General features: G+C 36.4%; 1 protein-coding gene across 1 annotated transcript in view; it reads right to left on the reverse strand.

The window, feature by feature from the left end:
• Positions 1 to 24238, reverse strand: part of IGF1 (insulin like growth factor 1) — an 86453-nt gene that overhangs the window by 53160 nt on the left and 9055 nt on the right. Inside the window, exon 2 of the mRNA XM_080391393.1 lies at positions 23351 to 23507. Within this exon, the coding sequence (XP_080247519.1) occupies positions 23351 to 23507 (157 nt within the window). The remainder of the gene's footprint in view (positions 1 to 23350; positions 23508 to 24238) is intronic.

Here is a 24238-nt window from a genome sequence, read left to right on the forward strand (position 1 = left end):
TCTTAGTATTTATACTCTGAGTGTGGATGTAGATGCCAGAGTACAATATATCTTTCTCCTAGTCCTTCTGTACCAAAACTTTTCAGAGTTTTTTTTCCATTGAGAGTGATCTTTGGATAAAATAAAACCATTGCTCTCACTGAACCTTTGGTCAAAATGTATACCAAATGAATTTTTTCTGTGGTTTGGGAAAGTTGGATTATTTTTTTCCCCTTGTTTTGCATTTTACATTCCTCTGAACTTCTCTTTGTTAGCCAGAAAAGGAGGTGCCAAAATAACCCAAGGAGGCTGTGCAGCCTGTCCGGAAGTAAGAATTTCAGTAAAATTAGTGAGAGTGGCAGTTCACATAAGGTTTCCAGCGTCAGGGCCTTAACCAGGATGATACATTAATTTTGTAGAACTCATTTTCTCCATTTGTGAAATTCGGAAAAGTTTCACATACACATCCAGGATGAATTCTAAATGAAAGTAAAATGAAGTCACTTTCACAATACTGTTTGTCTAAAATGGGTCTGTGTTTTCTTTTCTTTGCTTCTAAATGATTATCTAAACTGCATCTCTTGCAATTTTGCTTAATTATTTGCAATCTCTCGTCATCTGACAGTTGCTTATGCCTCTCATGCATTGCTTCTTGTCTTCTTCTAACATCACTTCATAACTTTTCTAATGAATTTCCTAAACTCATTCCAGCATTCTAGGTGTTCTTTGTTTATCCCTCTAGCAGTTAGACAGCAGGGTATTAAGTAAGTTGTTATCAATTTAAACTTTATAATTGTCTTGACTTTCCATACAGCATCATAAAACTGCTGTGCAATCAACTGTGATCACTCTAAAGATTAAAACCACAAAAATAAACTATTGCATATGTTTTTCTCTATACAGCTTCAGAACAATATTGATTTTAGACCAGAAAAAATTAACATATATCTCATTTAGAATTAGTGACAATAAAATACGATCAACAGAAACATCATACTTGCTATTTTATTCTAATCTTAGTGATATCAAGCATAAACCAAAAGCTTTGATGCAGGAAACAGCTGTCTGTTATGGACCTGTGTGGGACTGTATCTCTTTCACTTTTTACATGTCTGTCTGTCTCTATTTGCATGACTGTGATCTTTTGCCAACAGCTACTATGCAGGGTCTTAATAGAATACTGCAGGTGCCGTGGAGGCGTATACCATCTCTCCAACAGCTTCTTGTATCTTCAACTGTATATATATTAAGTGAATATTACATGAATTACATGGTCTAGTGAATTATTTGGATTTTTTTTCTCAATCATACAAGATAGAGAGATGGAGCTGTTGTAATGAAGCCATATCACTACCAGGTAGACCTGAATACTGGAATTTCCTGTATATTATTTATATTATAGAGCAAACTGGCTATGCCTCCAGAAGATTCGAGTGATCAGCACATAATAGGTAAAATTTACCCTAGTACATAAGTTTTACAAAAAGGCTTTCTGTCCTTTAAATGCCTTCTATCAATTGTTCTGAAGCTCACAGTCTACTGAAAAATAAAAATAAATTATTTGACAGAGGTTGCGGTCTATTTCTGCTTAATGCTCATAGTTTTGGATTCCTTTTTTGATTAAGATTGGTTTTATGGCTGGCCACACATTAGCCCTGAAATCACATTAGCTGTGATGCCCATTAAGACCAGCTGTAAGTATATATACTTTTTTTCCTTCAGAGTTGAGATCCAGGAAGTTTTATAACTGTAGCATCTTCTGGCCAGTGTGTGTTGCTGGAATGCCGGGAGACTGACAGTGGCATTGTAGTCATTGCTTTGCTGCGTTATGTGTGTGCAAAATATGGGTGCTAGGTTCAGTTTCTTTTTTACACTAGAGGGCTCCTTCACACTTGGTTAGCAGTGTGGCAGCACCTACAACTCAGAGCAGTGGGAACATGCTGCATGCAGTGCCAGGGTATGCCTGCACTCTAGGATGTAACAGGCTCACTGTCTTCGCTGCACAGAAATTACCTGTGTGTATCGTGATACTGTCACCTACAGGCAGTATCAGAGAGGCCTGTGATAATTTTCACTCCTTCTTACCACAGAATGTGTAAGAAACACTTACAGAAAACACTTAAAGAAAAGAAACACTGCAGAACTGTTTCTGAACAACAAGTTAAGATTCGGTTCCTATTCAGTTTATAGATACACACGAGAATGATAAATGCCATCATGAAGCCAGCAGGCAAACTGGAAGTCTTACCTTGAACGTTTCCTAAAATTATGGTCACGGGGTAAGATTTTTGGAAGCTATTGAAAATCACATTGACTTGCCTTTCTCCTGTTGGAGTGGCTGACTTAGTTTAATTTCGGAGGTGGGACGAGTATTTTTACAGGTTGAAGAGAATGCTTATGCTAGCTCTGCATGTTGCAGTAGTTTTTCCTGTCAGTATTTGGATCTTGGACTACAGTGGCTCAAATAACAGACAAAACCTAGAAAATGAGAAGAAAGCTTAGCTGTCGGAGGAAGGCACTCCCATGGGATAACTCGTCCTGAACTTGTTTAGACCAGAATTGCAGATAATTTTGACCTTTAAATACAGTTTTAGAATTTGAAAAATAAATTGATAGAGAAGATGTGCAAATCAGGAAGTAAAACGCTTCTCAAGTATCTGTCCTGTGCTCTGTCCTTTGTTCTCTTTTCTCCATCATTAATAGTTTTCTTAATTGTCTATACAGAAATTTCCTTGTACCAGTCAGGGTAGGGTTTCTTCATTTCTATTTTAAATGAAGTATTATGGTAGAAACCCAGGAAATTTACAGATAAAATAGCTGTGTGCTGTAGTTTAGTAACCTTTTAAGTTTCTAAAATGACTGAACTGTATTCAGTGTGGGGGGGTGTGTAGTAAACAGTGCTGTCCAAGTAACGGTGTCAGAAATTGTTCCCAAAACACTGAGTTATGTTGATATTTAAAAATATTGCTACTGATCTCCACAGCTTAAGCACTTAAGTCCTACCCTGCCCTTTTTCAGCTTCATGCTTGGGAAATGTCACTAAAGTGACAGCTGGCAGAGTGAAGGCAAAGAGCAGAGAGGAAGCATTGAAAAATGCTTGGAACATGTTGCTGTATTGTAGGAGGAAAGGTACTAGAAATATATAAGCAAAATACGGCTTTTAAAATCCACTACATGTTCCATCTGATGTAAAAGACTGTTTAGTGTTGGTTGTAACTAAACATATATGCGTGACATTTATCAGAACTCCTTGCCATTCTTCAATAATGCGGCAACGAGGAAGATTATCCTTTCCCCTACTCCAGGATGACGTCATTGTACTGATAAGTAGGACTTAGGAAAGGTTTATGTTCTTAGCACTAGAATTAAAGAATATAATACACCTTTTAATATAGTAATTTCTAGCTCTACTAATTTTCAATGTTTATCTTGCAAGATCATTAGGAAATTCAGAAATAATTTCCCTGGTTTGAAAGAAAAATAGTGGGGTGATCTAAGGATAAATAAGCTCTCTGCTGTAGTGTTCCTCTACCACTACAACACATCTGGCAAGTAGCTACAAGGTCTTCCAAAGTGATATGCTGTAAAATTGCTAAGAAATCCAGTCTTTAAAAGTTCAAACATACTGTTAACATTCTAGTGTTGAAGCTGGTAGCAATCATTGAGTACCATATTTGTTTCCTAATACAACATATGTTCTTAATTTATTATTTCAAATTGTATATTTTCACATTAAACACTATACTGGATCAAGATAAAATATCAGTCATAGGGCATGTGTTCTTTCTTTTTATTCAGAAGAAACCAGACATTATTGCACCATGTCCTATATCTTGCTCAGGTTCATTTTGACTCATTTCCCTGCAGAAATTGATGAAACCTCTCCAGAGTTCTTGATGGGCCATTCATTAATTATTGTCTCAGTGCTCTGGCACAATTATATAAAGTTGTATTTAGTGGATGCAGAAGAAGAAAGATTAAGAGTTAGTTCTTCTGGATGGGCTATATGGCATCTGGTATAGCTCAAGCTGGAATCAGTGAGGGGCAGCCCAATCCCTAAAGAGCAATTCATCCTGTCTTATTGCACAAAGTGCATACTAGTGTTTGAAAATTAAACACTTCTGCAAAACCAAACTAAATATCCCATAACACTATTATCAACTGAGCAGCAGAACATGAAGTTTGGTAATCATACATATAAATTACAATGTTTGGCACCATAATATTGCTGTTGACACTAATAGTTGGAGCAGGTAACAACACCTGAACTTCAGATTGTCTGACACTTTCCAATATTAATCTCTGCCTTAACAATGTTATAACTTAACCAGACCTTAACTGTCGGGGTTTCAGTTTTTGTGCATTGTGCAACTTTGATAAATGTTTTAGGTCCTTTGTTTTCTTCTTGTAAAGGAATGGGAAAGAGAAAGGTGCAGCTAAAACTATTGGGTTGTTTCTGACAATCAGATTAGAAGCCATATGGTTTTGTCCCTATTAAAATGTGGGACATTTCGCTGAAGTATGTGGCTGTTTTATTGAATAACCCTTGTGATTCCATGATGTGAAAGTGGAATTTGGGGAGGAGGCAAAGAGGAAATTACTTTGGTTAAGATATGTTCACTTGTTTCCTGCATGTTTAAATTCAACTAAAATTTGCAAATTTCCAAGGTTATAAGGTATTTCTCAGTAAAGGTAGGTACAGGTATTTAGCAGTATAAGTATATTCTAGTTCAGTTCTCTGAAGAGTTGGGCTGCTACAAGTGTTTTTCATTCTATACCCCCCTCACGATAATTTCAAGTACTTGTTATCTGGCAACAAGCCTGCTCTTTAGAATGGCTGCTGTCATTTTTTACTGCTATCGTAACTGAGCCTGCTGTCTGATAATGACGTTTCCCCATCCGAACACTGAGGTGAGGTTTCTCTTAAACACATTTTTTCTTGGACTCTACTGATATTGAAGTTAAATGAGATGTGTCTGCTTTGCAGTTAGCTGATCTGGTGTGGGTATTTCTATAGAGATGCTTCACACTTTGTGCTAACCAGGACTGTGAGATTGATATTTATATAGCTATCCACTGACATGCAATTGCTAGTGCATGGTGCAATCACTGCTCAACCCAGATCTGGTAAGAAAAATTGGACAGAGTTGCATGTGCTGAGCGTTTACGAGAGGAGAACTGTCCTTGAAACCTGGTTCAAACATTATTCACCCTCAAAGGAATCAAAGTCCTAGTTCAGCTAAGGTAGCTGCCAAATACAGAACTTTATTAGCAACTTTTAAAGGCTCCTCTGTCTTAAATTATGTTTTCTTTTTATCCATCATTTTTATCCCTTTCCAGACAAAATTTTTCTGCCTTGCTTGTAACACCTTTATCTTACTTTTCTTCTGCATGCAATTATGGTGTATAATGACTGTTTTTTAGAAGAAATATACTAAAATATTGACTCCTTTAAATTAATGATGGATATCTCAAAGCTCAGACTAAGGGATTTTTTTTTTTCTATTCTTCTTGCCTTAAAATTACTGGAAACTTCTGAGCAGAAATTCTGTAAAATTAGAAAGTACAACTTTTCTCAATTGATTTTCCCAAATCAAAATTACTTAGCAATTCCAAAAAATAATACCTTCACAGTTCATTAGTGCAGTATTGACCCAGAACTGACAGATGTCCTACCTACAGGGAAGTCACTGACTTCAGGAAATTAACCTCACGAGAATATTGATAAAAACAGGGCTAGGAAAAGAGCATGCAAGGCAAGTGTGCTCTTCTGTGAGGCGACTCTTTTGATTTATTGCCTCATCTCTGCGTTAGCATTAGCAGAATGTTGAGGAGAATGAAAAGAAATTGCTGGCTAGGCTCTACCACTTTATTGAGAGGATGCAAGGAAAGCGGTGTGAAAAGTGGAATGTGTGGGGAATTAGAGTGAAAGCTCAGTATTTTGTTGCTGGCAGATGTCTGCTAGGTTTCACCATTTTACTGGGGTGGTACAATTCAGTTGTTATGACACATCCAGGAAGAAAAACAGAAAACACGAGCTGGAGGCTTGGAGAAAATTAAATGATGATGACTCAGAACTTACACGCTAAAGTAAAATGAAGATTGAAACACTGCACCAATTTGTTTAGCAGAGGGATCTGAAGCACACATGAAGAAATGAGCTTCCAATTTACTGAAGCTTTGCACTGATCTTCAGATGAAGAGGGTAATATTAGAAAGCTGGTGTCAAGGTGAAAGGCAAGGATGATTACACATAAACTGCAAGCTGAGCTTATGTTTTTTCTGCCATTCTCTTTTCAAAATATTCTTTTTGTTCAGTGTGTAGTCAGCCCCACATCTGCTTCTGCTGAAATCCAAGGAAAAGTGTTTCAGAGCCTAGAAGTGTTATTGTTTGACTCGTTTGGCTGGGAGAATGAGTCTCAAGTAACCTATGAACTCTGTGCCATATACTTGCAGTAAGCAGAGGGCCTGCTGGGGTGATCTACTTAACTTGCCATTAAGTTTTATGTAACTCTTATAGTACTGTTAAAAAACAGTTTGCAGGACTCTCTGCAGTCATATAGCATACATTAACTTCTAGTTTGAAAGTAGTAGCCAATTTTTATCCCTTACGTAAACAGATCAATTTTTATTGTATTTACTGAACCGTCTTCCTAAATCTGATAGACTATTATCTATAATTTATCATCCTTGCTGCAATGTGGCACTTTGCTTAAAACTTTAACCCTTCCAGTGGTTGAGTTATAGATGGGGAGCTTCTAAAAAGTTTTTGGATGGATCTGAATGGTTACCTGAATCAGGGGATTTCAAAAGCATTTAGAAGGTGAATAAACACCATTGCCTCATTTTCACACATGGTGAAAGTAAGACAAATACAGATAAAATTGGTTTGTTCAAGGTCATGTAAGTTAGTTAGTCCCAAAGCTAGAAATAGTCATAGCCCTCCCCACTGTTTTATTCTTTATCCATTGCCTATCTACAGAAACACTTGGCCTTTCCTCCAAAATATAAAAGGTGAGAGAGAGTTTACACTAATTAGACTTCTCATATCCAGATCCGTATTTCTGGATTCATGGATCACACAGAAAGGGACTGCATTAGCCACAACTGTGTAGTGCTGGACTCATACATTTCATCATCTCATCATTTCTTCTTACAGGTCCAAAATTTATAAATAAGTATTCTGTATATATGAGAAACTAGTTAGCAACAAGATCATCTTACACAGCATATCAAGAAATCAAGTGACCGTGGGTTTGATACTGGAAGTATTCTGTGTCCAGAATTCTTGTTCACTTTAAGTAGCAATTACAATTACCAAGGGTTAAAAAAACAGATGGTGGTTGTTTTATGTGTTACTAGAGAAATTCAGGTCCTTTTATCTTTGCCAAAGCAACTGTAATTCAGTCTGCCCCGGACAATGGTGTCGTATGGGGCATATCGTCCCTTATCTTTTGAAAGCATAGCCTCAAAACTCATTTAATAGTATGCAGCCTACAGGGTATAGTAAGCCTTTACTTCAAATTTTTATGCATCATAAATACAGTGTTAGTGGTCTCCTCAGTGTGTTATCAAGAGGGCAAAGGCTACATTACACCACTGCTGATGACTCTGATCACATAAAGGGAAAATCAATCCAACACAGCACCTCTGGTTTACAGCTCCAATATACTGATATTCTAAAAGGACAGGTAACAGACAGCACCAGATACTCCCTACCACATGTCATTTGAGGCAAAGCGTACGTGTCATTCCCTTTAGTAGTACCTGGCAATACTGAATTCTGTTTATTATCAGCCACTTGGCAACAAGACCTATTCCTAGTCAGTGCTTTGCTGCTGCCCTGGAAATTCTGTAGCTTGCAAGAATGAGGCAATTTCTGTCACTCCGGTAAGAGCAGAAAGAGGCTATTCTTTGGAAAAGTGCTTAGGTTTGAAGAAAAGGAGGGAAGGATTACATTCTTCTGTTACATGCTCTTCGTCATTGCTTATAGTTGTCGAACCTAACCTATACTAAGTTAACTTGAACTAACAGATAGATCATTTACTCAGCAATTTGGGAGTACAGCTATTTATTGACTGCATACATTTAGGTGCATTGTGGCCTATTTGTAACGTAGAAGCTCAAGTTTATTGTCGTCCATTAAAATTGTCAGGATTAGCTTTCTTACTGAACTATAGCGCTATGAGTTATATTGGTGATGAAACCTGTTCTTACTGTGTCTGTTGTCTGAATCCAAGTTTCCAGTGTGAACATTGGCTTAACAAGCCTTACATTTTCTTTTCCCCTTATAAAAAAAAAATATATATAAAGAGCTCATATTTCAAAATAAATCTGAATTGTACTTTATTTAACATCCGACACAATTGAGATTTTATGCTGCTAAATGCACCTATAACACATTTTAAAAAGTGACATTGCTATGGTTATGAGTTACACAACAACATGATGTCAGCCCTCTGATTGGTGCCATGGTATTTAGCAATGCCACTTGGACAGGAAAGTTCACACACAGAAGCCTGTCCAACAGTTCTAAGAATTTTATATCTTTTGAAGTATTCAATATAATTCTTTACGTGTCGAAGCACTGGCCTTCCAAACCCTTGTTTTTATTTTCCAGCAATCTCAGTGAACTTGGGGTCATTGGATTGCTTGCTTTCTCACTGGCTGCACTGAAATCAAACAGCCATCAGCTAAATTACTATAGTTTAAATGTGCCTAAAAAGAATTCAAGAATTCAAGGCAGTACTTCAAAATAGCATTATGACTCTGCTTTCAGCATGGCACAAGGATATAATACAAACTGAAGAGGTAGAGGTGGTTCAAAGAAAAGGTGGATTTTCTGTACTGGCTCAAAACAAGAAATAAGGGTACTTACAGATTTCAGCTGCCTACTTCAACCACAATTTTTCTGTGATTATAGTTGTTTCATCAACAAAATAATCTACTGTTGATACAAATTAGGTCTTAGTTTTCTGAGACATCTCTCCGTCTCCTGAGATTACAGAGAAACAGCAAAATGAAAACTTTATCAAAATAGGAGTCTGTACTGGCAGTATGGCAATGATAGCCTATCAGTTCCTTTGACTGACAAAAAAGTTGAATTAAGGACAGTTAGGATGGACTGGACCAACAAAGTCATATTTTTTTTGTTTAGTTTTTTCAGAACCAACAGTTTTCCAAGTATTGCATACAATATGGTGATGGAGAGTGGGGAAAGCAGGGAGAAAACCAGACTGACATATGACGTTGCTTTTTATTTAGTAGATAACTGCCCATTGCCAAAAAAGTTTGGTACGTGAAAAACATTATGGTTTTATAGTGAGTATTGAGAAATGCACTGGTGGTCTCTGCTAACACATCATAAAATTTCTAGAATGAATTCTTATCCACTGGTAGTTTCAATTGATTACCCATGAATGGATAAGCCTAATTTATATTGTTATTACTGAAGATAGGAAGTTACTTATTCCAGCATGTTTAGCATGCAACTCTGAGAGGTATTTATGCAACCACAGTACCTCATGAACTTTTTGTGAACAGATTTAGGACTTTTCTGTACCACCTTTAGTAAGATCCTTCATTAGCTGAAAAGGAAAATAAATGCTTTTGTGCTCTTATTTTTTTTTTTTAACCTTTTCATCTGAAATCAGATCTCTGGACCAAGAGATTTCAATAATTTAAAATTTTAAATGATTCTGCACTGAACTCTATTTATCACCAGCCACTTTGCGACAAAAACTGTTCTTGGTCAGTGCTTTGCTGCTGCCCTGTACAACAGCTGCTCTGACATTTCTGCAGCTCACAAGGATGAGGCAATTCCTGTTGCTCCGATGAAAGCAGAAAGAGCCCAACAATTCTTTGGAAAGGTGCTCAGATTTGAACAAAAAGAAAGGAAGGTTAAATTGCTTTTGTTTCCAGCTCTCTCACAAATGTGCTTTGTTAGCTCAGGTAGGATTGGGTATATGCTGAAGCTACTTTTGAGGAAGTGGCACACTTGCAGCTGCAGGTTTTAAAATCTGCTTTTGCTTTTTGCCTGTTTCCCCTGTATAAAGAAAAGGTGTTACTTCACGGTATCTCTAGGTTAAATTCATTGATATTTGTATTCTGTTTTGAACATATAAAGCACTAGAAGAAATGTTAAAATTACTTTGCACAAAAAATCCTTACCATCTCCACTTGGATATGCAATTACTAGGGCAAAAACCCCTACAAATGCTCAGAGAAGCAGATGATTTCCTGGGAAATTGTAGGGTATAATGTATTTGTCTGAGTGCTGCAATCAAATACTTCTATGAGCACTCTAGAGGAGTTTAGGAGGATAATATTAATTCTTATTGTTTGCAGTGTTTGGATCTTGGAAGTCAATAGGGCATGAGACCACCCAATACATCTTGAAGATAGAATAAATATCCAAATTATTATTATTTTTCCTTCTCTCAAGAAGTGTGCATCCTGCATAACTATGGGTACAATTTTTTGTTAGACTGTAGTCATTTAGCGATGGACTGTATCACCATGTAAAACTGATTGGCCTATGACCAAAATTAAGACTAATAGTCCCTCATTTTAAGGGATTCTTAAGACCACAGCTTAAGTCACTAGTTCTTTCATTAAACTTTTCTGTTTGAGTTGCAGCGCATGTTTAAAAAGTTTATTATTCATACATTCCTCCATTATTTGTCATATACAAACTAATGCTTTATAACAAAGCCTGCAGATTCTCTTACTCCTTATATTACAATGCATTTAGAATTATTTCAAGTAAGTTTAGGTGCTGTCAGATGGTCTTATTGCAGTGAAGACTAGGTCTAAGTCACAAGGACATGAAACTCCTAAATAAGACATCCTAAAGAAATGTAAGAGATTTTTAATTATATTTTTCTGGTCAGAAAACAAAGAAAACAATAAAATATGCATTGTTTCCAACATCCTGCAACAATCATAATGTTTCTCATGTTCAATCTTTATCCCATATTGTTTGTGGTCCATGTTTAGGCTTTGGCATCTTGCAAATGAAGTTAGTAGAAAAGTAGCTTTTACAGTACTTATTAACCACTGTCTGTTCCAGAATGCCTCTTAGAATATTTATTCAAATTCAGCCTTCATTATTTTTAGCTCACTTGGGAAATTATTAGCTTTCATCTGATGCCTCACATATTTATGCTAGGAATAAGAAGATTTCATACTAAGCGTATTAGTATGTTTAACGTCAGAGAGGAAGCCAAGTCATTATGCCAATTCTTATTTTAAAGAGCTTTTAATAGTGATAGCTTTTTCACAAGTAGTCAATAAGGTCCATAAGCAAAATTTAGACAAGTAGCTAACAACCCTGACTCATATTTCCAAAGATACTGAGGTGACTAAAAACACAAGCATATGCCTAGAAGAATGTAAAAAAAACCACACAACCACACCTGCCTAGCACCACCTATCATGGATTTCAGTGGAAATCAGATACATGACTGCTTTTGAAAACCTTTTGAGTGTCCATCTGCCTTTTTAGTGCCTAAACACCATCGAAAATCTGCTTCATATGCCTTTAGGAACCTCCAAGTTCTCATTGGCTTTTCATGAGACTTATACTAATTTTTGAAAATAGATTAACACTTCTAAAAATTTAGTGTTCAGTCTTACAGATGCAGCCATCTACCTGCCACAAAATCAAGACCTATTTTGGCACTGCAGCAAACACTTATAAATGAAGAATTGATAAATTGTAATAGTTTGTACCATGAATGGTAGATTAACTTTAGAATTACACTACAGACCTTTTGGGCTGGTTAGAATTCATGTTAAAAATGAGGCTTTTGATGTGCATGTACCCTTTTCAAATCAGGCATGAGTAGTATCTATTGATTGCCCAAAAGAGTCTCTATTTGCTATATTTATAATACAGAAGGAAAAATATCAAAAGTTCAGCTGGTAGTTCTTAGGAAAAACAGATGTCTAGTTAGAAACCAGTGGGAATCCAGTCAAGGGAAAATATTTGTGGTGCAATGATACTTATGGCCAAAAGGCCTCGGAAAACCAATGATCAATGTTTTCTTTAGTGAACATAGAGAATTCCTCAAATTAACTCACACTATCCTCAGTGCGCTGAGCAAAGCCAACTGAAGTTAACAGATAACCTTAAGGAAGTATCCATGGATTCCTGATTGTGCATTATGAAGTGAAAAAACTCCTGGACAGGGCCAGCCTGGTATTAACATCACTGTTTTCCCCTTTGATATCATCTGTGTCCCTTCTTTATTATACTACAGATCAGCTTTTCCTTGACAATGTCTCTCTTTTCTCTGCCATATGGAAGTGTAGACATACGCTTTTTTTTAATATTATATCCTAAAGAAACCCCAGCAAGGACACTTGCGCCTGTTTCATAATTCAAAGAGATTTGTTTTGCATACAAAATCTGATGCAGGGTATTTGATTCTTGATAAGGAGTTCAAGCCTGATTTGTTAAACATTTTTTGCTCTTTTTTCACATATCTGAGCTTCACCTGTTTAATTTCAGAACATAAATTTCTATTTGAAAAGAGCAGCAGACAATAAGAATTTACCACTTATGAATTCTGCTCATTTTATTAGTATTTATCTTAGTTATAGCAGGAAATGGTTGCCTTTTATTGCATTGTCTTACTGCTTTCAAAAACTAAAATAAGATGACTATGTAACAAAAATTATAGTAGTTGACTTAACACTGTTAGAGCTGCAGTTGTAGAATTTCATTCCATTGTTTGCAAAAAGAAAGATAAGGGTCAAATTCTACAACAATATCTTCCTATCATTTTTTTAATGACCATATTATGTTGACCATTCCACTTTTTCAAATGACTGTATCTTGGTATAACTATATTACATCTACTAAATCTAATTCTTAAAATAGTGGCAGAACTGTACAGAGCATATGAAAATGGTTCATGTATATTATATATACATAAGGTCACCCTTCACGATTTTTAAATGCAGAAGCCAATACACAACTGTGAAGTGAAAAAATGTTGTGGAAACACTACCCTCATTTTTACCCCCTTTCCCTCAAGCCAGACCAACTGGGAATAGTACAATGCACAATATTAAGAGTATCCTGAAATAAGCTAAATGGTATATATATTTATTCACAGAGAATATAAATAGTCCTTTCTGGGGTTTAGTGCTGTGCTCTGCTTCAAAACAATACAGTTACTGCAAAAGATTTGTCAAGATCCAAACAACCTAGAGTACAATTTCTACACTGCCTCTAACTTGTTTGGAAATTTAAACTAGTGCCATTATGGTTCCCCGCAAAGGGGATTACTTTAGAGATCATGGCAGTTATCTTTGAAGTGGTTCTGTACTGTTTCTGTATTGCCTTGGGTGATGGGAGGAACTGAAGTGAGGAAGGGAGAGGAACCTTGTGCTGTTGATTCAACTCGTTGAATGGCTAACAACCTCAGGTGGGGTTCTGTCTTACCTCAGTCATATTAGTGCTTTTACAAGTGAGCTCATTAGGTCAGAAGTAGCTATTTTTTAAATTTTCAAATTGCCTGAGTGTCTCAAAACTGTATGCCTGTTGTATCAATTAGTATCTCAAAATTGTACTTGAGCATCATTCTGTGTCCTTTCTCCATGATGATACTTCATGGCACAGCATTCTAACGGAGAAAATGCTTCTTTAATGATGCCTGATATTTAAATGTCACGCTAAATTTTAAATATTATTATTGTCTTAATTTCTTAAAAATCTGATGGGCATGTATATTCATAAGAATAGAAATGAATCCATGTGAAGAGCAGTGTAAAAAATTGCTTCATTATTTATACATGGATAAGTGCACCTTGTCTCATTAAGCAGGAATAAAACATGAAGGAATGTTACTTATTATGACACGTAAGAGTATATTCTATCAATTATATCAAGAAAGAGAAGTTAGATAAGCTCTTCCCTTCTACTTTTGCAGTCTCAGAGTGGAGTGACTTCTCCAACAGGCTTCACACATAGACTAGGGCCCAGGAGCTACTCAAGGTCAAAGGAGCAACTGTAACTGGTGTTACCTGCATAAGGCACATTCTGGGTTTTTGCTTAAGTGTATTATGCCATGTATACCATGGCAACTAAAATAAGCTTGGATTTGCTTTGATTTGAGATGTGACCCATATGAGTGCATCCTTATCTCCACATTGCAGTTCACTGTGTAGTTTTAAATAGATTAATCCCACCAAAATTTAGGCTCTTAATGGGAAGTCCTTACTCAAATAACTAACTTTAGGATAAAATTGCCATAGCTTCTTTGCTTAATTTAGAGTGGAGAAGGAAAATAATGTCCTATGGGATGTTCAGAACTAAGTGAGAGCTCTGAAAGTTTCTTACTGCTCTCACTGACTCTAGAATGAGCTTGAGTAAACTGTAACTCAGATGCCTCACTTAGGTGCCTAATAATGAATCCGAAGCAGAATCTCCTTGTGTATATTGAATCAAGCTCTATTTAGTCTTTATCATTCAGAAGGTTCAGTCTGTATGTGGATAAATTAAAATTATGTTTGTCATAGATTGTCTGTCTAGAAAGAACTGAATTTATAAGCACTTTGTCTGAAAAAAGGCGGAAGGAACAATACAGTCAACAACATAAAATGCAAATGAGAGCTTTTCTAATACATCTGTCCTTCTCTATATGAATCATGGAGGTATAATAACATCACCTATTCTTCCTACACCTCTATCCTCCCTTGAAAATAAAGAAGAAAAATAAAACCCTACCAAAAAGCATCAGTAAGGAATACTTTGATATTACTGAATTCCAAAATATAAGTGGTGTCATAATGCAAATTATTTCAGTAGTACCTCTGTTTTCATTCAGTGCCCATTGATTTAGAGCAAAATGCCAGAAACAATTAGAAAAAACAGAGGTGTTCCAGAAGCAAATACATGTGGTGTTTTTCATTTAACCTTAGCTATATATTGCAGGAATAAACATGGCTTTTATTCAGGACATGCATTTGCCAATAATACATCTGATTAAACTAGGAAAATTAGAAATACTATCAGTAGCTTGCTCCCAAATTACACAAGAAGAAATTAGATACATTTTCAGTAGCTTGCTCTCAAATCTCTTCAGTCTATGAGTCACCGGATTCTTCCTGCCAAACTAAATATGTCTGTGAAAGGCTGGAAACTTTAATGGAAAGAAACATAAAACTTGAAATACGTAGGAAAAACTAAGTTTTTTCATGGAAGACCTGTTGACTAGTAATTCAGGAATTCAGGGGATGTAGAAACAAATTATTACATCTTACTTGTCTACAGAAGTTTCAAGGTATGAAATGTATTCAGTTTAAACCTGCTATGGTAACCTAAAATAGATGCCCTTACTAGCTTTCATGTAACCTGAAGTAATCAATGAAGACTTACAAAAAGAAGTAAAATTTTCATTACCATAGTAGAAGCTCTTATGTAGTCATTTGCACGGGTTTCATGAGTTAAAAGAAACCTTCAGTATAGTTAATGCTATTCTGAAAAAGTCCCCCGGTTGCTAAGTGGGTTTATTATACATGGTACCACACAGCCATCTAAGCTAATCAGGTATGTACTCACCTTTTCAGGTCAACAACCATAATGACATCTTTTCTACCATTTTCCCCTCAACACTAAGAGTTTTTATAACTTTGCATAAGCCATACATTTAAAAATATTCTTTAGAATACAGACTTGTGAAATACAGAGTTTGTGTGCATGATTTAAGCTTTTATCTATTGCCTTAGTAGGATATGGCTGTTAATTAACATTCTTTTGAGGTAAAAACAATTTTCAGTAGTATTTACTTTCCTTAGAAGTTGCTGTTTATAGGAGCTGGGGGTGTTACTTAAGTGTTTACTTGTTTGGAGATAGAAATAGTTAATAAGTATTACTAGAATATTTATTTTCAGAAAGAAAACTGTTTTGCTCACTAAGCTGGATTGAGCCAGAATGGTCTGAGCCAACCCCTTCTTTTTTCTGCATACTCAGCCTTGTGCAAATTTCTGCCCAAAACACAAAGACACAAACACTATAAACCAATAGTTCTGTATAAAAAAAAAATAAATAAAAAATCATATAATTTCAGGTTTGGGCATGAGCCATAATTTCCTAGTGGAAGTACTTTGTCAGGACACTCTTTCCCTGCTTCCACACCTTTATGGGCACAAAAGGAAGCAGAAGGGCCTGCCGCCTGGAGGCATTCTCTTACTGTAGAACAGTTATATTGCGTAGTTGGGAAAACTGGGACCACAGCTGAATTTTCAAAAGTAAGATATATATACATGTGCTGTGTAGGCTCGGGGGGGGGGGGGGGGGGGGGGGGGGAGGGGAGGGAGGGAGGGGCGTGAAGAAGAGAGAGGTGAGACCTAAATTGTTTCTTTGATAAAAGGAAGCTATTCCAATTTTCACTAGCAAAGGATTTAACATGAGGTAAGCAAACAGCTTCCATTCTGTCTTGTAAGAGCAAGAACATTGAAAACAAATTAAATTCCATTATACATGGGATTCAATCAGAAAATACAGCAAGTATCTCAGCCTTGTGTCTGATTTTAGGCATTTAGGTTTACTAAGGAATTCAAAGCTGTTTTCTAAGGAACTCCTAACCAGTTTACCAGGAATTAGCATTGAAGCAATCAGAAATTTAACCTAAAAGTTGTTCAGATAAAACTGACAGGATAAGCTTACCTGTGTAATTTGCCTAATACATAAAGAAGTCTGAAAAGAAGATAGCATTTGACTTTTCTTGCTTTGATACAGTAAGAAAAGCCATTTATCCTATTACTCTCCAAGTTATATGTTAACCAGTGCCTAAGGTACAGCCTTTTGGTTGAAATAGGCATTTAGTATTTAACTGGATTAAATTATTTAAACTTTTACTTAAAGTGACAATACAAAATCTTCTATAGGTTGGAGTCACCCCCAGGTCAGTATACAGTATGCCCCTTTAAAGGCTATGGATGTGTTAACATTCTTGTTCTCAGAACCTCATTCACTGATGCAAACATGAAATACACCTGTCATTACTTAACAATTAGACCCAGTACCTGGGCTATATCTTGCATAGTGATTTTGCATTAAATGCACCACAAAGAAAGTATGAATTAATGGCTTTTTCTTCTTATTGACATGGAAGTTCCCGTGGTTATTACCAGAGATAAATTTAGCATAAATTCTTCAATAAGTATACATTTGTGGTATTACTTTTGTCTTGATTTCTAGACTGAGAAATGACTTAACTGTTTAGTTACCCCTTTCATTTGTTGTCACATTTTTCAACAATTAAGCTTGTATCATGGGCAAATACTGACATTTGGGTATGGTTTAACAAACAAGTTCAGATCCATCTTTTTTAACAAATCTCTGAGATTAAAACAGTTTTCAGTCTCTATTTCATTTTCAGTGATGTGATAGGGTTTGAAATGTACATAAAAGCTAAAGTACAGAATAAGCTCTAGAGAAATGGCTGTATGAACTTCCTTATTTGAATGAGCATTCTATATAGATTGCTGTAGGTGCTCAAGTAGTTAGTGCAAAAGGTTTTATTTAAGAAACTGTGTGGTTCTGCTAAACTGAATCATTTGCTTTGTGACTCTTGCTGCTGTTTATCAAATATTGCAAATGCATTATTAATACCAGAACAAATGAAAAGGTCCATATGTAAAGGTTTTGGCTAATTGCATAAAACGTATGCCAGAACTGAAGTCACTGAAGGGTTTTTCTTGGTATTTAAGATTCAGTGGAAAAGTAAGAGGGGCAGCTATGCCAAGAATTAATGCTGATCTTGCCAAGTGCTTCTTTAAGTGACTTTATCCAACATGAGACTAAACAACATATTAAATACACATATAGCAGTTAGAGAATCAAATGTCAAATAACAGCTTTCTGCTATTTGAGACCAAATCTGAAACTTGGTCTAGTGCATAGATAAAGGCAAACATCATAAAAAGCATTAGCATTTCTAACATCTAACAGCTAACTAATAAGGACACATATAAATTGAACTTCTGGAGAAACCATACTTATTTGGTTTTGGTAGTAGACACTTTTTGCAGAGATATTTCTTGTTGAAATGTTGATCAATGGTTTGCTTCCAGTCACCTCACTAAAATTATCTTCATTACTACAGTCCCACTTAATGAAAAGGTTGAAAAAATATGAAATTCTTGGTGACATGAGAACTAGCTGCACAGGAAACCTGTTTGCAGAGTCTAAATTTACTCACTTGCTGTGTGATCCATGGAGAAAGAAGGCAGAACCTCTCTCTTATTAAAGAGGCAATTAAGAAGATTAAACTCACTAAATTAAGGTTAGCCTTTATGAACATGCCCTAGCCTTTCTTAATGTGGTAGAAAAGGACAAATTTCTTTCAAAGACTGGCTTATTTTCAGAAAACTTCCTCAGTGATTACTACCAGGGGCAAGAGAGCACACATCAAACATGTATCACTGTATAGTCAGATAACTGATACCATTCCAAAAGCCAGAGCTACTCTTTTTTTCTTGTAGAGGCATATCAGCTATGCCTATAGAGCTGGTTCCCTGAGCACTGACACTCCAAACCTGGCTAAAGCACACCATAGCTCCTTTCCAGGCTAGCTTTCCTGTAAGAAGTAAGGAACCTGAGGATAAAGATTGAGGAGTACACTCAAATCTTCCACGGATACAGGATTTGGATACGAATGGGGCACGTGGTCAGACCAAGAAACTTAAAAACACTCTTGGATCTTGCTGGGCTTGCAACATTAACATTCCTTTTAATCAGGGACTCAATCAGGGACACAGAGAGGAGCTAATGACTCACAGCTCCTACAGGTATGGAGTAGTTAAAGAACTGAGTGCCATGCCATCTCTTGTAATTATGTTGATAGGTTTGACAGGCCTAGAAACTTTAATAACATCTTAAAAGCAGACTTCCTGAAGTAAACAAGAAGCTGTTAACTAAAGGGAAATGGAAGAAGCAAAACATAATTGCCTATTGCTGTGCCACCTGTTTCCTCCTTTGTAAGGCAGCAATTCCTCCATATATACCTTCACTCTACAAAGCAATGAGATATGATGACAGCTCTGATTACCCAAAATTAGGTTCACTGTCTTACCTGATTTTCTGATGATTATAAGCCAATAGTCTTATGTTGTGCACAGTGGGGGATGTTCTCAAGGACAACACACAATTCTGATTGTCTTAGTGGAAAAAAAGGTATAGTAAAAATCTGTAATGATTCTCCACAAAGCAGTTGATACAGGGAGAATTAGGCTGGAAAGGTATATTTTCAGAGGAGAAGAAACTAGATAAAAAAGAATATAGCATTTGCTCCTTAAAGCAAACTATTGCTTTCTTTTCTCATGGTAGTAGTAATAGTCCTCAGGAAACAACATGAGCAAGAAAGAATGATTGTAAATCAAATTCAACTTGTATTAAGAAAAAAAAATAAATCTTTTTTGATTAATCTACAAAGTAAATTCCTGTGACAAGACCAGACTATTTCAAGCAAAATTTCCCCCTTCCTGGGCTATTGCTTCTGTGTTTCCTGTAATTTGTCCTTTCAGTTTTGCCAATAATCTCTGCCCTCAGCACTGTTTTGTAATAGTACTGGCATGGTAGACCTTTCTAGGCATTAAAATTCAAACGAACATAGCAGCCATCCCACTTTGCTTCATGACAGAGTTGGTGAGACTAGAGAAGCATTAATGGTTGCCTAAGTGTAGCCACCTGTGTAACTGTGGCCAGGCTCTCTGTTGGCTTCTCCTGATATAAATTAGCACACAGGAACTTGAGTGGCAGGAGCTCTGCTAGACAGATTTTGCTAGATAAGAGGTGGCAAGAAACTGATTTTTACTAGTGAATCGTGGGAGAGGAAATGCTGTCTAAGAAGTAGTCAGCACTGGCTGGGGTTAAATGTGACCAAGGGAAAAAGCAGGTGCTCTATTTTGGGATTTGTGCAGTGTTCTCCCCTAAAATTCTCTAAGCATGGTCCTTCACTGTCTAGCTCGTGAAGAAAGGGAATGGTAGAAACCATATTTGACTTCCTCTTGAATTCAGTATTTTTCTTTGTGTGTGGTAAGCAGCTGGGGCATCTCTTCAGAAGCTGTAAAGATTTCCTTTTATAGCTAGGAAGTTGGGCAGAGTAGACTATATAAAGGAAATTTCTTTTCTCCCAGTCCTAACCATAGACAGCCTCGCGGCTGTGCAGTACAGAGTTTCAAAAGAAAGTAACTCAATTATTTATATCTTCATTTCCACCCACAGCTCCCAAGGAATAGTCAGAAGATTTGACCTTGAATCTGAACCAGGAATTCCACCTCAGCCAAAAGGTATTCTTTATATTTGGAATCCCTAGTGAAATATAGAATGACGGAAGAAAAAACCTTCCCTCACAGCTATTTCCTGTGCAAGTTCAAGGCAAACATTACCATTGATTACACTTTATGTAAGGGAACCAGAGTATGAGACTATAAGGCTTAAAATACAATTTTAATTGACATCCTTTTCCCAATAAAAGAAAAAGTTCACTGGATTTTTTTACTTCTGCAAATGATGTGGCGTTCTTAAAAAGTCACCAGAAATGGAGCAACATCTTTAACTTCCAGTAACGTGCTGCACTCTGTAGTATATTTGATATAAGGATGTCAAGTTGTTTTACCAGTGTTACTGGACTTACTTTTCTATAGTTTCATATTTTAGATTAAACAGTAACAAATAAGAGAGAGAAAGCTAAAAGAGATTAAATTGCTGACTTATGAATCAGTAGTTGGGTAGAAAACGCACATTACTCAGCATCCAATGGCCATATATCAAATTAATAAAATTCCTGTTGAATATTGCAATTGCAGTCTATTGATTATGACAGTACAAGACTTTCCTAAAACAGGGTGGTCGGTCATTAGCAAAACCTTCCACAGTCTTCCATACAAAACGAGGTAGACCTTTTTGGTGTTAACAGTTACATTAGTTCAAGTGAAAACAGAATGTAAGAAAACAACAGAGAAAACTAGAGAGAAAGTCTTTACTGACAGCAAATAAAACTCAAGATTGCAAGGGTAAAGATCTCCTTTTAAACTTCACAAACCCATCCTGATATTTTAAAGTAAGGATGATCTAGCTTAGGGAATGCAGAGGTGTGGAACAGATTGTACAACCTTAGAATAACTGAGATTGAAAACAAAGAGAGTTATTGCTGGTGATTAACATTTTGCATGTCCTCTTACCTTGAGGAACACAGAGTACACAGAATAGTACATTTGATTACTTGGCAGTAACAGTCACTCTTGCAGTAAGCAAGTGTGATAGTTCTCTGAAAAAACAGCAAACATTTTGCTGGAATGACTGGGAAAATGCCTGAGACATGCACAGTAAAAAAAATTAAAAAATATCCTATGCTATTCCTAGGATGCAATATATTGTCTTTTTGTTTTCTAGTGCAAAAACAGGAGGGTGAGATGAAAATCTCCCTTTACATTCCTTCCAGCCATGAAGAGAAAGTATTTGTAGGACACTCAAATAGCCCCTTAAGTGTAACTCAACAGCTGACGAGTGTAACACATTTTGGTTTTCAAATGAAAACATAAAGACCTAGTTGAAAAATGTAATTTCCTTCATGAGAGATTCCAGAAGCTCTAATATTGTGTTTAGTACCAGAATACCAAGTTAAACAGCACCCTAGAATAGATGCTCATTAATGATAGCTAGAGTGTTAAATACAGAAAGGTTTCTTTAGTGAATTACTAAGTGGATATGAAACTAAGGCTCCCAGTGTCAAAGATAAACTTCAATAGAAAGTGCTAAGAAGATAGTGAAAATGTCTGCAGCTTGTATGTCAGCTTTCAGGTGTTCCTCCTGCTTTCCCTATGCTAAAAGGGCATAAGGGAGCACTGCGCACTGTACGGTGATGTCAAAGCTTTTGCTGAATGTTGGTCATTTTTTTTCTATCCATCTTCCCCAGAAATCTCTGATAATGTCAAGGGAAAATGTCCCTTAGGACCAATTACCCTCCCCTGAAAATATGTCTTTTCTGAAGAAGCAATCAGTAATGCTACAGGTAAGTCACTTATGAGTTTGGGACAGCTGTACTTTTGTTCCAGTTTAGTTGTGGTATCTTCATCTTGGATTGACTGAATGCTCTTGGATTGGGAGTTTGGACTTGGTGATCCTGATGAGTCCCCTCCAACTTGATTTATTCTATGACTCTGTAAGAATCTGGATTTCTATTTTTATTACAAGCAAGGAGAAAAATATTGAAAGCAATAAGTCTGTGAATAGAAATTAATAGAAATAGAGAGGGTAAGATCAGAAAAACAAAAATGATAGCTTAGAAGGCAAGAATTATTAGGATAAAACAAAGATTAAAGAAATAAAAAATTAAATAAATAAATAGCTAAACCTCACAAAGAATAAAAAAAATAAATAGAAAAAACCCCATGAAGTTAATTTATTGTCTTTATTGCCTAACTACTCCATATTTTCTTTTCCTAGTTATATTCTTGTTTGGAAAGGTAACTGAGGCCCTGAAGGAGAGGTAACTTCAGACAAGCACGTATTATTATTAAAAGTAAATGCTACCTTCAGAGGCTCTAAATGCACAAGTTCTGGCATGTTTTGAATAAATGTATTAATGAATTAATTCAGAATTAATATATCCCTAGCTAAAAGTTTCATTAACTTTGTGTTATTTGAGTAACTTTGCACGGTCTAATACACAGCAAAGAAAAAATACTGTGATGTTCATTTCCAAAGTGTAGGTCTTGCTCAAAAACGTTAATTGAGTACCAATATATCCAAACTACTGCAGAAATTTTTATCTGTTTTCTATACTGGTGTTAAACTTTATTATCTCACCATGCATGCATTTTCCTTCACCTGTATTTAACTGATGAAATATGTGGATACTTGGATGTGGTAACTCTGCTTGCTGCCTTCCAGCTGTGCTTTTTTCAAACCAGATGTTGAAGCTTAGTGTGTTTTTGATATGTTACAGTGTGTACTTAAACTTTTTTATGAGTAGTCTGACATAACAGGTACATGAAGTTCTGCCTCTTGAATATCTTGGGTCTAGTATGTGCTTTCATTCATTTAATTTCAGTGGCAGGTCAGCAGAAAGTAGTTGTATAGCAGGTGGAATAGCAGCAGCTGGAATATGGTTAAAAATGATAACATGCCTGAAAAGGAAAATTTGTCAGAAACTCAGAGAGGCTGAATGCAGGCACAGCTTTATTCTTTACTGAGACTTCATGGTCTTTGAAGATGGGCATCTCCAAGACAGATGACACTAGTCGTACTCAGCAGCCTGATTTCACCATTTCTAAGCTTGCATAGAGCAGTTGCAAACTCCAATGGATTACATGGAAAGGTTTAGCAGTTCAATGAAAGAAAGGGTGGACTTACTGAAGTAAAAGCCTCTATCTCCACACACGAACTGAAGAGCATCAACCAGCTCAGCACCACAGAGTGTTTCTGGGCCAGCAGCAGCAGAACTGGTTAAGGTAAGCAAACATAGGCCAAGGTAGAAGAAATGGATGTAGGACACAGTGTGCATCTTCACCTGCAAAGGAAGCAAAAGTAGCGTCAGAATTTCTTAACAGAGTCCTAAAGAAAATTACTCCTGCGCCCTTGTGAGTTGAGAATGCATTTGTACTGTAATTTGTTAGACAATAAACACAGTATCAGGAAATGCCTCACCATAATTTTGCAACTGTCTACATATTGTAGTCTGTGTATTTTGTAAACTGATTACTTTCTCTGGTGTATATTTCTGGTTTACATTCACACATAGTTAGAGAACCTTGTAGTAACTACGATTTATGGTTGCTCCTGCAAAAGGAGAATATGGAAGAGTGCTAAAAACAGACAAAAGGAAGCCTGGAATAATAATAGCAAGGAAGACTAGACAAACTTGAATTATTTTGTCTAAGACCAGACAGTCTAAGTGGGAATATGACAGTTGTCTGCCAACGTACTATGGGAGATGGAGGTGACATATGATGGAGAAGAGCTACTTAAACTAAAGAACAGCACTGGCAGAAGAATAAATGGCTGTAACCTGGATGGAAGGAAATTTTGCCCAGTAGGAAAAGAGTTCATAATTAGTACTCCATGAATCTCTAGCACCTTAAAAGGGGAGACACCAGGACAAAACAGAAGATTCAAGGTAGAGCTTGCCAAAGTTACAGAAGAGTCGATGCAGGACCTTTCATAAGTAGGGGACCAAGTTCAATGACTCACAGTCCTCTGTTTCTAGCAGGTTAACATTCGGAAGCATTCAAGAAATTAAGA

Source organism: Falco punctatus (genome assembly GCF_963210335.1).
Source record: "Falco punctatus genome assembly, chromosome: 6".
In the NCBI taxonomy this organism is placed as follows: domain Eukaryota; kingdom Metazoa; phylum Chordata; class Aves; order Falconiformes; family Falconidae; genus Falco; species Falco punctatus.